At 36.7% G+C, this 15212-nt stretch overlaps 1 protein-coding gene across 3 annotated transcripts in view; it reads left to right on the top strand.

The window, feature by feature from the left end:
- The window catches only part of GRIA2 (glutamate ionotropic receptor AMPA type subunit 2), a 120748-nt gene extending 117456 nt beyond the window's left edge, over positions 1-3292 (top strand). For 2 of the 3 annotated variants that reach the window (XM_039354650.1, XM_039354649.1), the window contains exon 16: positions 212-3290. Coding sequence is in view for 1 of the 3 variants with exons in the window: in XM_039354655.1 (XP_039210589.1) it covers positions 212-376 (165 nt within the window). In the remaining 2 variants the exon portion in view is untranslated. Of the gene's footprint in view, positions 1-211 lie in introns of all 3 variants that reach the window. The other variant, XM_039354655.1, reaches the window with a different exon arrangement.
- The last annotated feature ends 11920 nt before the right edge of the window (positions 3293-15212 follow it).

The raw sequence follows: 15212 nt of genomic DNA, 5'->3' as shown, positions 1-15212 counted from the left end.
ATTGTTACTGAATGTGGAAATGCTTAAATATTTGTAGATTACTTTTTTCATTAAATATTTTTATAAATATTAAAGGATTAAACAAAAGAATTTAAACTCAAGGATTTTCCAAGTAATAACAACATGAAAAAAAAAAAGAATTGTGATTTGTCTTATATATTGAACAGAGTTTGTAAAGTCTCATTTTCTTTATCTTCCTTTCTTTCTTAAGATGATCTTGAATGATACCACGAGGAACAAGGCAAGGCTGTCAATTACAGAAAGTGCTGGAGAAAATGGACATGTTATGACTCCAGAATTTCCAAAAGCAGTGCATGCAGTAACTTACGTGAGTCCTGGCATGGGAATGAATGTCAGTGTGACTGATCTCTTGTGATTGATAAGAACCTTTTGAGTGCCTTACACAATGGTTTTCTTGTGCATTAATTGTCAAAGTGGTGAGAGGCATCCAGTACCTTGAAGACATTTTTGTCCGCAAGAATGCATATTTGTGGAATTCATCTTGAATAGTTAAATAATGCTTAGTACAAAGAACCCCACAAACATCATTTTCTACACCAGTTTAAGATAACATTTGACTGACATGCATAGCTAACATGGAAGTACTGTATTCTAACTGAAATTGTTGTACAAACAACACACCAATTTCTGCAGTCGCCGTTGTCAGATCTCTGATTCATAATGACTTAAGCACACTTGACATCAATTGCATCAAGATGTGACATGTTTTATAAGAAAAAAAATTAAAATTGAAAAAATATTTTTAGGTATTTTCACAGACAAACTGGCTTTTAAATAAATTTGCTTCCATTATGGTTGATGAAACAAGAATTTAAACTCTGGAGAAATGGAAAATCAACAACAAACAAGATTTAGATATTAGTATCTGTTTTTCAAAGCCAAATATGTAAATGCTGGGAAATAAAATACAAAAATAAACATTCAAAAACATTGTAATTTAATATTGTTCTTAAAAATTTACTTAATATCTATTCTTTAACATTTGGTGTTAATATCAAATTACTTGCAAATGCTCAATATTTGAAATAAACTCTTTTCTATGGTTTTATTTGCAAGTAGTCCAGTTAATTTTGCTAGTTACAGTTTGATTATAACGAATTTAAAATGTAAAAGGATATTGTCAAGGTTGTCAGAGAAAGTTCAGCTACTCTTAATCTCTGTGGTAAAAGTGCTATATTTCATTTTGAACACAATCTATACTTCAAATGTGAGTTGTTGCTTGGCTATCTATTTCCCAGCAAACTGTCTTTGAATTTTGATTCACATTCCATTGCTGTATACATAAAGCAATTTCTTACAGTTTATCTTGATTTAAAGTAGTATGGGTCCTTTGAAACTATTCTGATAGGATCTGAAAAAGGCAAACAGAGGTCAGAAACATTCTGTACTGAACCTGAAATGAGAAACTGAGATTAAGAATGTACTAAATACAATTATCATAATCTCCATATCATAGAAAGATCTGTAGTTAGTAGGAGAACAGAAAGAGAAAGATTGATTTTGAGTTATTTCTACATTTTGCTGTTGATTCTTAAATCAAAAAGTAAAATTTCCAGAGATATCTATATAAAGTTTTGGGTAATTAATTTTCTTCTGGAGAAAGGGGACAAAACCTTGACAATGTTCCTTTATGTTCATTTTCATAATAACCCTAAGTTTTGAAATAGAGTTCTGTATTTGTAATAATAAATGGATTTCAATTAATCATCTTTACAGTGAGTGCTTTTCTAGTATTGTTTTAAGTAAGTTGGCCCACCTTTTCATTAGAACAATTTTAGATACAACAGGTCTACTGGAAATATTATTCTGTAAGAGTGGTGCTGCTATATTCTGAAAATGCAACAAGAGCTATTATATAACTTTGTATTGAGCCTTGTTATAAATTACTCAGATTTAACTAAAGAGCTTTTTTCTGGGATTGCCCTTCTCCTTTAATGTACATTTATTTCAAAAATTATTATGAGAAAATAATTTGTCATAAATTTGTCATAAATTTTAACCCTCACCCCTTTTTTGGTAAATACTTACATGCCACATTCACATACTGTAAGCCCACTGATTCTAAAACATCTTTCTGTCAAATTCCAGTAATGTTGCATCACTCAGAAGTGTGATGCTACAACCTACAGCTGTCCTGTTCATATCTAAGTAGGAAAGTGAATATTGTCCAGCTCAACAATGATAAATTAAAATAACATGTGCACACCATTCCCAACCAGTTTTCTTTGACAGAAACAATCATTTCACTCCTGCATTCAAGAAAATCTATGTTGATTGTATCTTGGGCCTACTTCTCTTAAAATGTCATGTACAAATATTTCTTTGTCAAGCCTGAACTAATGTATATAAAGAAAATATTGTAAAATTATATTTTCATGTTTTTATACCTACCAATATGATGAGAATGCATACTGTATTGGTATTTCAGTCTTCAAATTACCAATAATGTTGATTGGATAATACACATCTCATTTTTAAAACAAGTTAATCATACTATCCATGTTACAACACACCAGTATATATTGCTATATAAATATTCTGTGTACATTTAAGTGGAAAAAATAGTGATGAATGATGACAGCTGTCTTAAGGTTTTTTTAAAGTTCATTTTATAGAGAACTCTTATGGAACAACCAAAATGTTTGTGGGCTAATTCTTGTGTAAATTTCAAAATGTCCTTTATTGTATACTTTTCTTTATACGGTATGGTATTTTGATTTCTGCTTTGTTAAATGGGTATCAGTACAAAGCTGATCATATACTTTTAAAGGCTTCTAAAGCCAGGATCATTTCTAGTTTTTCATGTGTACTTATATATAAAAAATGCTTCTGATTTTATTTTTGAATCCAACACATGATGGCTTTTCTGAAGTGTTGTACAAATTTCAATCATATATAAACTTCATTCTTTTTTTAAAAGACAATAATTATTAAGTGATTTATTTAGTATTATTTATATTCTGTTTTGACCTTTCATAATTTTATTAAAAAGAATTAAAACTGCTACTAAAGAAGAAATACATTATCTTGAAAGGAATTTTTGCTAGTGGCAAAAATAAGAACTAATTTGGCAGAAAAAAGTAGATTATTGTAGGCATTCTAAGGCAACAAATCAGTACAAGTGGGGTAAGAATTTGTTCAGTTATTAAATGTGCTCTAGAAATATAGAAGAAGATGCCTGTAAACAGGACTAGTAGATTAAGTCAGGGCTTTTCAACCTTTTCACCAATTGTACTACTTTTAGGATATGGCAATATTCGAGTACCGCCTAGCAAGGTGTCAAAAACTAGAAGACCCCCCAAAAGGAAAAAAGTGATAAGATACAGATAGTCCTCGACTTACAATAGTTTGCTTAGTGACTGTTTGAAGTAACAACAGCACTGAAAAAAGTGACTTATGATCATTTTTTACACTTATAACCATTGCAGCATCCCCAAGGTAACATGATTTACATTCGGATGCTTGGCAACTGATTCATATTTGTGATGGTTATAAAGTCCTGGGGTCATGTGATCCCCTTTTGCAACCTTCTGACGAGCAAAGTAAATGGGGAAACTAGATTCATTAAGAACTGTGTTATTAATTTAACTATGGCAATGATTCACTTAACAAATGTGGCAAGAAAAGTCATAAAATGGGACAAAACTCATTTAACAAATTTCTCCTTTAGCAGCATAACTTTGGGACTCAATTATGGTTGTAGGTTCAGGACTATCTGTACACTCACTTACCACACTTTTAATGGGAAACTTGTGCCTGTTTCTCTGACATTAATCTTTGCACTGTTCTATCCACTTCTCTCCTTCTGCTTGACTCAAAGAAGCTGATAAGTGATTGCAGGAGCTTTGGGGAAGCGGCTTCTGCCATTTGAAGTGGGGGAATGGGTGTGTGTCGGGGTGCTAGTTGGCTATCCCCCAAAGATTCCCTTAAAACAGCTCTTGGGTGGCAACAGTTACCCAGCACAAGGGGCTCAGGAGAAAAAGATGCCAGAAATGCTAACTCCCAAGAATGAGAGGCTCAGAGGCAGCTACAAGCATGCGGGGGAGGGGGGGGCAAAGAAAGGAAATCAAACCTGATTGACAGGGAGCATAGTAACCCTGCCTCTATTCTGCAAAAGGCGGATCCCCATCATCCCCAGCCCAGCAGGGGTTTTCCTACTGCAAAGGGGGGCTTCGGTGAGGAGGAGGTGAAGGAAGAGGGTTTAAGTAAGATTAGCAACCAGAGTTGGGGATCCCCTCCAAAACAAATGTACTTCGTGGGTAACCTCCCAGCACAACAGAAGTGACTAAAACCTACTGCATCCACCCAGCAGACAGGCGGGGGAGGGAATAAAAACCAAACAGCTCCCCCCACTGCCACTCCTCAACAGAAATGCTCAGGACAACGAAAACCTTGGACAGGAGGAAGAGCGTGGCCAGGCGGGCAGGTGGGTGTCTTGCTCAACTGTGGCTTGGGGGGGGGAAGGGGCAGCTTCACCTCCCAAATGCTGCCCTCTCACAAAAGCAGGATAAAAACTTCAAAAAATGACAAGGAAAAAAGATTAAAATAGAAGAGTGTCTCTTCTGAACAAGAAAAAAAAAAGATCACATCCACATCTAGCTCATGCGGATGGAGTGGGGGATTTTTATTTTTTGCCTCATTTTGCTCTTTTAAAAAACTGTGTGCCCCCATGCCAGAAGCCGTGTGCCATCACCATTCTCCTGTGTGCCCCCCAGATCCAAAGCCCTTCTTTCCCTTCCTTTGAAATAAACAATCCCCCCCCCGAATCCTCCCTTCTGAATTACAATGAAAGAAAGCCAAGTTTTTTCTTTTGTTGTCTTTACATATTTAAACTGCTAGAAGGAAGTAGGGAAGCAAACCATCGCAAGACACTCTTCTGTTTTAACCTTTTTTCCTTGTCATTTTTCAGAGTTTTCATCCTGCTTTCATGAGAGGGCAGTGTTTGGGGGGGTGAAGCTGCCCTCTTTCCCCCCAAGCCACAGCCAAGGAAGACATCCACCTGCCCACTCGGCCAGGCTCTTCCTCCTGTCTGAGGTTTTCGTTTTTGTGAGCATTTCTGTTAAGGATTGGCAGCAGGGGGGGGGGGTTGTTTGGTTTTTATTCCCTACCACCACCTGTCTGCCTGGGTGGATGCAGCAAGTTTTGGTCACTTCTGTCATGCTGGGAGGTTACCCATGAAGCACGTTTGTTTTTTGGGGGGATCCCCACTCCGGTTGTTAAACTTGCTTAAACTCTCTTCCTCCATCTCTTCCTCCTCACCGGAGCCCCCCTTTGTCTGCAATGGTGCAGCAGGAAGACCCCTGCCGGGCTGGGGATGATGGGAATCTACTCTCTGCGGAGTAGGAGCAGGGTTACTATGCTCTCTGTCAATCAGGTTTGATTTCCTTTCTTTGCTCCTCCATCCCTCCCTGCCTCCCCTGCTTGTAGCTGCCTCTGGGCCCCTCATTCTTGGGAGTTAGCATTGCCGGCATCTCTTTCTCCTGAACCTCTCGTGCTGGATAACTGTTGCCACCCAAGGGCTGTTTTAAAGTTAGGGAATCTTTGGGGGATAGGCAACTAGCATCCCGACACACCCCCATGCTCCCACTTCAAATGGCAGAAGCTGCACCCCCCCCCAAAGCCCCTACACTCACCTATTGGTTTCTTTGAGTCAACCAGAAGGAGAGAAGGGGATAGAACAGTGCAAAGAAGGCTCATGCATCTTAAGCTGATTCTGCCATAGGCCTGTGCAGCGCTGCCACTGCTTCACCTCATCCACTTTTACACTTTTTTTAACACTTTTTTTACAGTGCTTTTCAACCTGTCATATGCGGACCACCTGCCAGGTGTCGACATACCACTAGTGGTATGCATACGGTTGAAAAGTCCTCTATTAAGTAGAGCTTCATCTAGACAAAAATCCTGTATAGATTTGCTGTTAATGGGGGTTTCTAAATGTCCAAACATATTTCTGTTAGATTTACATATTTCAAACACATTGTTTCAATTTGCATGCCACTTTTTAACATACTAAAAAGATGTTTTGTCCTCAAATGAATAAATGTGATATGAGTTCCAGGAAGAAATTAGGATGCTATTAATGCAGTTGAAAAAAATGATATTGTTCATTCTTTCCCCCTTTCTACATATGGAAAGAAATCTATATGCATGGAAAGAAATAAGTAAGCAATAACATCTACAATTAGACAGTTGCTCGGTTCATCAGGATATATAAGCAAGAGGCTCCTATTGTTATCAAAGTCAAGTAGCCAATATTTTGTACTCAATTAAATTACTAATATACATAAATATTTGGTCTACCTATATTGTTCATTCTAATAAGCTCTGAGACAAAGCTTGGGTAAATTTCAATTCCCCACTCAATTGTTTCTGGGTGTTTATCAATGAACTTTAGAAATATTGTATAGTTAAATAATATAATCCAATAGATCCTGTCAGGGTTTTCAGAAAACATTTTATTGCTTGAAGCAAATTAGCACTAGCAGTCTTCAAGCACACACCATCATGGATATCAAGCAGTGGTGGGATTCAAATAATTTAACAACCAGTTCTCTGCCCTAATGACCATTTTAAGGATAAAAAACTGATATACCAAAAGGTAGTTTATTATTTTGTGTATTTAATACTTAAATAAGAACAATAAAAGAAGTACACAAAACTAGATTATGTTACCATGTTTCTCTGAAAATAAGTCCACTCCTAACTGAAATTAGCAGAAAACAGCACTATTCTTAAATGCTGCTCGTATTCTTTGGCTATCTCAACTCACTGAAGTGAGGTAGCTGGCTAAAAGGGGTCCTTCTCAGTTGTGGCCCACTGAGAGAATGATTTCCACACAGTGGGGTGCCTGGTACTCAAGTTAATCTATTTTTAGCACCTGGAAAGACATTCATATTCTGTCCAGCATTTTTAGAGTTTTACACTCATTTGTTTTAAGTGCCATTCTACACAAAAATAGTAAATTAATGTTTCATACACTGCTAATTGGTTTTAATAATTTAAAATTACAATTAGTTTTTCTTTTCAGTTCTTTCTCTTTATTCTTTTTGCTGCTGAACTTCAAAAATTCAATTTTAGACTTAACTAAGAATGGGAAAGATTTGTCTCCATTAATCTTCAAATTTCTGTTATTATCTTTAACTTGTCCACCAAACCAAAAGAAACATATGAGTATTGAACAATGCCCAATTATTTTTTACTAAACTACAATGTTGCTTGAATGATTTGTAAAGAATGATTTGTGATGTTTATGAATCCACTGCTCTTCTTTGTAAAGTATATCTTAGGTTCAGTAATATGTATGGACAAATTACACTGGTTTAACTAACAAAACTGAATAGTATAACAAGCAAACCTCTTATATTAATCATAGAGATAGTTGTATTCAATGCTTTTTTTCTAAAAAAAAAAAAAAAGTGCCAATACTCACACACGTCATACAACCCGCCTTGCCTACCCTATAAGGTTCCATCCAAAAAAGGTACGGGAACTCCGTTCTGGGCGTTCTATGAGAAAAAAAAGCCCTGGTTGTATTTACCATACATGCAATTTTCTTGACTACTGACATCTTAATATTCATTACAATCATACCTAATTGGAATGTCAGATCTATAATCTTGCAATATACCCATTTATCAACTTATTTTGTGATGTATTAAAATTGTACCATGTAATATGTATGTCTCAATGTTCCATTTTTGCCAGTATGCATTAGGTATATCTTTAGAAGTATTAATTTTGTTTGTTTCAACATTGAGACTAAGAAATTTGATAACTATCTGGCTGTCATAGATTGTTAGATTTTTGATGTTGCTAATTTACTACAGAATACTGTATTTGCTGCATTATTCAATTTTTATTCATAATTATGGTATCCTTTTGGGTTTACTATGGGGATGGGTGGCACAGTCTTGTGCTAGTTCAGCTGCTGTCTCCAAGGCCAGTCCCAATTGGTGTTAATAGGTAGTGAGAGGTCCAACCCTTAGCCAGTATCTTGTGGCATGCCACAGGGCTTGGTACTCTCTCCACTCCTTTTTAACATCTGCATGAAGCCATTGGGTAAGATCATCCATCACCATGGGTTAAGGAATCTGACATACACTGACAATACCCAAGTTTATATTTCCATCCCTGGTTACCCATGATGCTATAGTTGTCCATTTGCAGAGGCTGTGGGGACCTTCCAAAAGAGCCTAAAGCAGAGTTCTCCATCCTTTCCAGGCTCATGGCCCAGAGGAGAGAGCAGCTTCCAAATTACATGCACACAACTGGGGCCATGCCCACAAGCACAATACTAGTGGTTGTGTTTGTGCATGCACTATGCGCTGGTGCCATGCATATGCATGAACGGCCCGCGTACCCTCACAGTGGCTAGTGCCCACTCGTGCATACACAAATGGGCCATGCGCACACACCCCGTGCTAGCGGCCCATTTGCGCGCATGCACAAACAGGGCCATAGGCTCTAGTGTGAGTGGGGGAGAATACACACCCATTTGTGTGTGCCCTGGCTAGCCATTTCTGCAGCCTGCTGGCCAAGAGCCCGCAACCTGATACCAGGCCACGGCTCAGGTTGGGGACCCCTGGCCTAAAGGACTGGCTTTGCCAGTTAGATTGGGGCCCCAATGGGGGAGTATAATAGTGGAGGTTAATCAATAGTTGATTGATTAACAACAGATCCCACCTCCCCCCAATCCTGCTTCTGCCCTTCCCATCTTATAATTTAACTCTGTAGTTTTTTATTTATACTTTTATCTTTGTACAAGATTTATATTTTTTTATTATTGTAAGCTGCCCATAGTTATCCTGAGATAAGATGGGCACCAATAAATTTTATAAATAAATAAGTAAATAAATATATAAATAAGTGAAAATGCTTGAAGAGGAAACATAAAACATAAAAAAATGGAGTATAATCTAGCAAATCTTCTAACCTAATCAGGATTCTGGAGAATTTAACTGATGAATTTCTCCATCCTTTGTATTCAATTCATAAATATAATTAGTGAGAAAACTAATGAAGAAAGCAAACAAATTTAAAATACTTTACATCCAAAGAATTAATCACAGGAGCCTTAAATCTAACTTGATTTTCTTTAAAATATGATGTGATAACTGCGAATAATAATAGTCTTTATATAATGTTTATTGTTTAGTATATAGGGGATATGATACATTGTTCTTTCCTTTTTGTTTGTTATTAGTTATTAATTATGGGGCCTTTTTGCATCTTTCTGTGTTTTTATAGACTTTTTCAAATTTGTAATACAGTAATAATCATAATGATAATCCTGTAATGATATCTGTAACACCATCAAATAGCCACATCTGCCTATCCTAGATTTTGGGGAAGGATGCAGTAGGCCGACAAAATGCCAATCCAGTCTGAACATCTGTCTGACTATGCAATGAACAATAATATATTTTAAAATAGTAAATAACAATTCTATAATACTAGCAGTAATACGTCTGATAGATAATCTCTTTGATCTACTCAGAGTTGAACTCTCAAAAACATGGACAAGTCCTCTAACTTCTGAGTTTGGGCAATCTTCCTTCCTTCCTCCCTCCCTCCCTCCCTCCCTCCCTCCCTCCCTCCCTCCCTTCCTTCCTTCCTTCCTTCCTGGTCAGATAATTGATTCTATTACAATCTTTTCAACATTGACTGACAAAGCTTTCCTTTCAGGAAAGAGTCTTCGTAATTAATTGAAGTTGCAGGGATAGAGGATTTTTTGCATAGAAATCATGTGCTCTGCCATTGAACTACAGAACATCTTGTTGCTGCTATCAAAATAATGGGCACTGCACAGTATGAATACATATTTCTGTAGCGAAAAGAATTAAAGATATGTGCAAAGAAAAGTATGAAAGGTAGAAAAATAATTTTGTTTTTGTCTTCTAGCTTTATGAATAATTTTAAGTCAAAGATATTCTCTTTGCAAGGAAAGTGTTGACAGGAAAATAAATAGCTGTTACTGTCTCCATGGAAAATTGGAATAAAACCTAGAAATGCTTTAAGACATAATGGACCTGTTGCCAGCCAAAAAGTAAAGCTAGTAACTTCCAAAAATCCCAACCATATGGCCAGTCAAGGATGCAGGATATAGTTTTGAGATATACAAAGTGCTGCAAATGTAACCAATTTATTTTAAGAAAGAGTACAATGTCACACTAATAATTCAATATAGGAGGAAAGATATTTTGTGGCTGGCAGAGATACAGTTGTATATACTTTATATATTTCTTTTGCGACTGTTCTCTAATATATTGTATTTGAAGAAGTATTATAAATAATATTTCATAATAATGAGACATAAGAAGAGAAAGAGGAAAGATCACAGAGTAGAATACAATCCATAACCATAGCATCCAAATGGATTTTTTAATTCATGGCTGGCTATGATCTATGTATAGTCTGCTTCATTTTTGTTCCATTCTCATAGTCCACTAGACTACATAAAAAAAACTGATCCCTTTCCAACAATGTAGGGGGGTTGTTTTGTTTCTTTGGGGAGACATAACTTTGGAGGGTGACTCCTGAGAAGGGGGGTTAGGCCACCCACCCATTTCCTGCTATTTACTCCAAAAATCCCACACAGCAAAAGGCCTGGAACCCTCTCTTCAAATCTAATAAATGTATAGAATAAATGTGTGCTATAACAGTTTTCAGAAACAGGATGCAGTTAATGAAGAAAAGAGTTCTGTTCTTTGATTGCATGCTATCAAATGCTATCCATTTCATGTGAATGGGATTTTTCATGGAAGCCAGTTGCTTTGTGTAAAGGATTTTTGGTGGGGAAAATGGAAAGAAAGACAGAGACATGGGAAAGAAAGGAAAAGAAAAGAAAGAGAAGAGAAAAAAAAAGAGAAGAATTCATTAGTACTGTCCCCAGACACGCCTACCCTCAGTCTTAACCTCCTGTAATTCTGACCTGTTTAACTGTGGTATAAGCTCCTAATTGCAAAAGATCTGCCCTAACAAAAAAATGACCTTTCTATTCCTGTCCTAAATTGTCTCCACAGTATAGTTTATAATAATGAGTGATCTAGTCAAACCAATCCTTATTTTTTACAGAAGGTAAGGAGACTCTTTCTATATATACCAGGATGCTTAATCATATTTCTTAAGTATTTTTCATTCATGAATATGATGATTCAGTTATAAAGTGATATGTGCCTCTTATCAGTTTTATCTGTAAGGGAAATGCATACATACATTATACACTGTATATTCATACAATTGGAAATGGCTGAAGTAAGCACAGTAACCTTTTCCAATGTTCCTTGAATATTGCCATTATATTATTCCAGAACCTTCATTCTTTTGAAGACTGTATATATTCTGCCAACATTCTACCCAAAGCTTTGCTCTGTGTTAAATTCACATATCATCAAAGCACATATCTGTAGTATAGGAATGAAATTATGGTAGCTGAAGATTTAAAAATGAGTTCAGAATTTTTTTTTTATTTCTAATGTCAAATGCATGTAAAAAGGCAAACAGTGGGGTTTTTCAACTTCTTAAGAGATACAGTCAGAGAAATCCAAGCATAATCAAAACAACACAGGAAAAAATGGGGGTGATTCAGGATCTTGCTTTACTCATAGGCCAGCATTACTCAATCTGGTAAAATAAGCCAGCTGCTTAGGTGTCTTTAATTTCATCAGAATGGATTTTTTTTTTTTTTGGGATCAGCTCCTTCCTCTCATCATTTCTCCATGTTCATGCAGAATCCAAAGAATGAATCACTTAAGTACAGAAGAGGCTGGTGGGTGGTACTAGCTCTCGGCTCTGACTGTTGCTATGGCAAATTGGCTGATGATGAATAAAATTTCAGCTCCCTTAGAGGCACTTCCACTGCCAGGTCTAGATTCATACTCTTAGGGAAGCCCTTTGCATCCACTCAACTGATTCTTGCAAGAATTCAGCATCTAAGCAAAGACTTGGGTAATTATACACCATCTCCTTTAAATACAATTAGGGGCCATGCCATTGTAAAACCATTTTGCAACTGATTAGTCAATGCAAATACTTGAAATCAATAAAGTGGACTAATTTCCCATTAGAGCTGTCCAGAGTATCCATAGGGGGAATTCAGTTTGAGAAAGCTGGAGTTGAATCATCCTTTCAAATTAATCCATGCTTAAAATATTGGATTCTAAAATTACTTCTTTATAGAAGTATTATATGAATAATGATAATATGCACATGATTCAGGCTTTGTAAATAAAACATGCAGCACTATGCAGCATAGCTTGTGAATTAATAAATGTAAAAATAATGAAATAAAGCATAACAATGCAGGTTCAGGTTAAGTAGAGAAGCCTTGCATACCACAGAAGCTGACTTACCACTCTTCATTGCCTCCTCCTGTCACAGGTGTCAGTATACTATATATCACAGGAGAAGGCAGTTGGGAGGGATCATGGAAGGAAGTCCAAAGGCAGAAACTTGACAGCATCTTTTGAGCCACTGACTGTAGGCACTTCCTGAAGCACAGAGACAGTTGCTTTTTTTTTTTAGGGAAAATATATTGTGGAAAGTGTTTGGTGGAAAAAATAGTTGTGATCATCCAATCTTCTGTGAACTTCCTTCTTTTCCATCATAGAGCAGTAGAAGTATCACTGCAACTTAATGAAGACACCATATATATCTCCATGTGAGTAATTTGCAAGTAGCTTTCTGTGAGATCACTTAAATCGGAAGATAACTGTTGTTTCAGATCTTTGTTGCATTGGGAATATGTGGAAGGTACATATGGAAGATTCCTAATTCAAGACAGGTGAACAGAATTTTTGAGGTTGGATAACAAACTAATCTTTGTTTAGTGAACCATGAAATGTGAAAGTTGCAATAACCAGTAAAAGGACATAACTTCATATATCACCTTCAACTAAATGGCAGTGCTTCCCTCATATGCTTCAGGCAGAAAGTATTTGAGATAGAAACTGCTCAGAGATCTTGTGCTTACCTTCTTACACAGGAATAAGCAGAACAGCTACATGTACCTTTTCTTTTCAAGACATTTACTGGCATCAAGAATACAATTGGTATGACATCTACTTTATATGTAGAAGAGAAAGCTGACTCTCATACTGCACAGGAGCCTATGCACAATATACGCCTCCAGCATAAAGTTTGTGCATGTAATTATGTATTTTTAATTGCTATTGTTGTTCTTTAATGTATCTTGAGCTCCACCTAATTGCAAAACATGAATCTTTATTGGGACCTGGCCTTTTAAGGGTCATCTTCCCAGCATCCCTCATTCCAAAAACAAGTACCTTCTGGGAAGCCAGGCTCCATTTCCTTTGGAGGAAACAGGAGCACCAGGAAGAACCCAGCCTAATCTGTGGCACATGTTCATCTGAAGGGAAAAATCCACATGCCATACACATAGCATCACTAGTGAGATTTAGATTTATCTATAAAGTCCTTGGTGCTCTTTGAGCTTGCTTGTTTCATTACCCTAACTAGGTAACACCATCAGTGTTTAAATTCTGGTGTCTTACCTGTCTGGGTGTGGTCTTAGGGATTCTTTGGTTGGGCTGTTTATTAGTGGCTCTGTGGCAGTTTCTTGATTGGGGTATTGCTTACTTGATTGTTGGTCTGAAGGTGACTTCGGAGTTAAAACCTTCAGATCAACAATCAAGTAAGCAATACCCCAATCAAGAAACTGCCACAGAGCCATTAGTAAACAGCCCAACCAAAGAATCTGTTAGAGAATTTTAATTTCTCTATTGGTGAAAAATAAATCAGAAGCTCTTACAGTTGACTGTATTTAGCTGATTCAAAATAACTTCTTTATATTTATATCAAAATATTTACAATACCATATATTCTTCTTTACAGCAACATAGCTCAATTGAAGACTTCTTACAGAGAGATACAGAGACAAACCTGAGACTGGAAATCCAGCTCCTAACTCAATACCTTTTTGCACAGACTCAGTAGTACTTTCTTCACATTGGCTGACTGAGTTACCATGTGACTCTTCTTGCTCATGAATATTCCAACACTCCTCCCTTCATGACAGGAAGAGACATCAGACCTATTGACTTAACACATTCTCCATAGTGAACACTACCCAATGTTTTAGTCATCATGTCTGCCAAATTATCCTCAGAAGAACAATGATGTAAACTAATCAATTTTCCTTTTACAGCTTCTCTAACATTACAATACTTAATGTCTACATGTTTACTTCTGTTCTTCACCCTGTCACCAGTTGCCATTTTTATACAGGCAGCATTGTCTTCAAATACCTTTACAGATTCTTTTACATTAATATTTAAATCTTGCAACAACTGTACATCATCATTTGGCAATACCTTTTTCTTATATACCCACTTACAACCCATAGCTTTGGTTCCCTGTGGCAAAGTCACTGATTTAAATACTTCATGGTCTCCCATGAATTTCATCTCTTTATCCATGGCCTCCTTCCATCTTTCTTGTTCAGCTTTTGGTAATGCCAACACCTCTTTATAACTTCTTGGCTCATACCACACATTGCAAACCTTTACCTTGCTGGCAGAATACCTGTCAGGCGGAATTCCTTTATTACATCGCTCTGACCTACGTGGTATTAACTGATCCTGTGTCTCAAGTCTGTCTGGTTTCATGTCTTGTTCAGCCTCTCCTCCTTGAACATTGACATCTTCAATAATCATTTTTTATCATTAGATGAGTTATTGTCATTAAATAGATGACCGTCATTAAGTGAGACATACCCAGAATTTGCATTAATTCTGTCCCAATTTTGTTCTGCAAAATTAGCAGACCTTGAAATTATAATTATTTTACTTCCATTGCTAAAGTGATATTCTTTTGACCCTGGCTCATAGCCCACAAACCTGAGCTTTCTTGCCTTTTGCTGTCCCTTTCTTCTGATTGCTTTTGGAATATATACCCATGCAGTACTTCCAAAAATTCTCAAATGTGCCAGTGATGGCTTTCTCCCATATAGAATGGCATATGGAGAATTATTAATGGAGAAACTCCATTAACTATATAATTGGCAGTCAATATGGCTTCTCCCCAATATGACCTACTCATACCAGAATCCTCTAATAATGAATCTTTCATTGTTTGCAAAACACTATTCCTTCTTTCAGCTACACCGTTCTCTGCTGCTGTGTAAGGATTTGTACGTCTGTGTCTTATCCCCAACTGCCCCAACCATTGTTGGA

The sequence above is a fragment of the Crotalus tigris genome, unplaced genomic scaffold, assembly GCF_016545835.1.
Source record: "Crotalus tigris isolate CLP2741 ecotype Arizona unplaced genomic scaffold, ASM1654583v1 scf7180000018581.846390, whole genome shotgun sequence".
Classification (NCBI taxonomy): Eukaryota; Metazoa; Chordata; class Lepidosauria; order Squamata; family Viperidae; genus Crotalus; species Crotalus tigris.
This window is presented reverse-complemented; position numbering and strand designations above follow the sequence as displayed.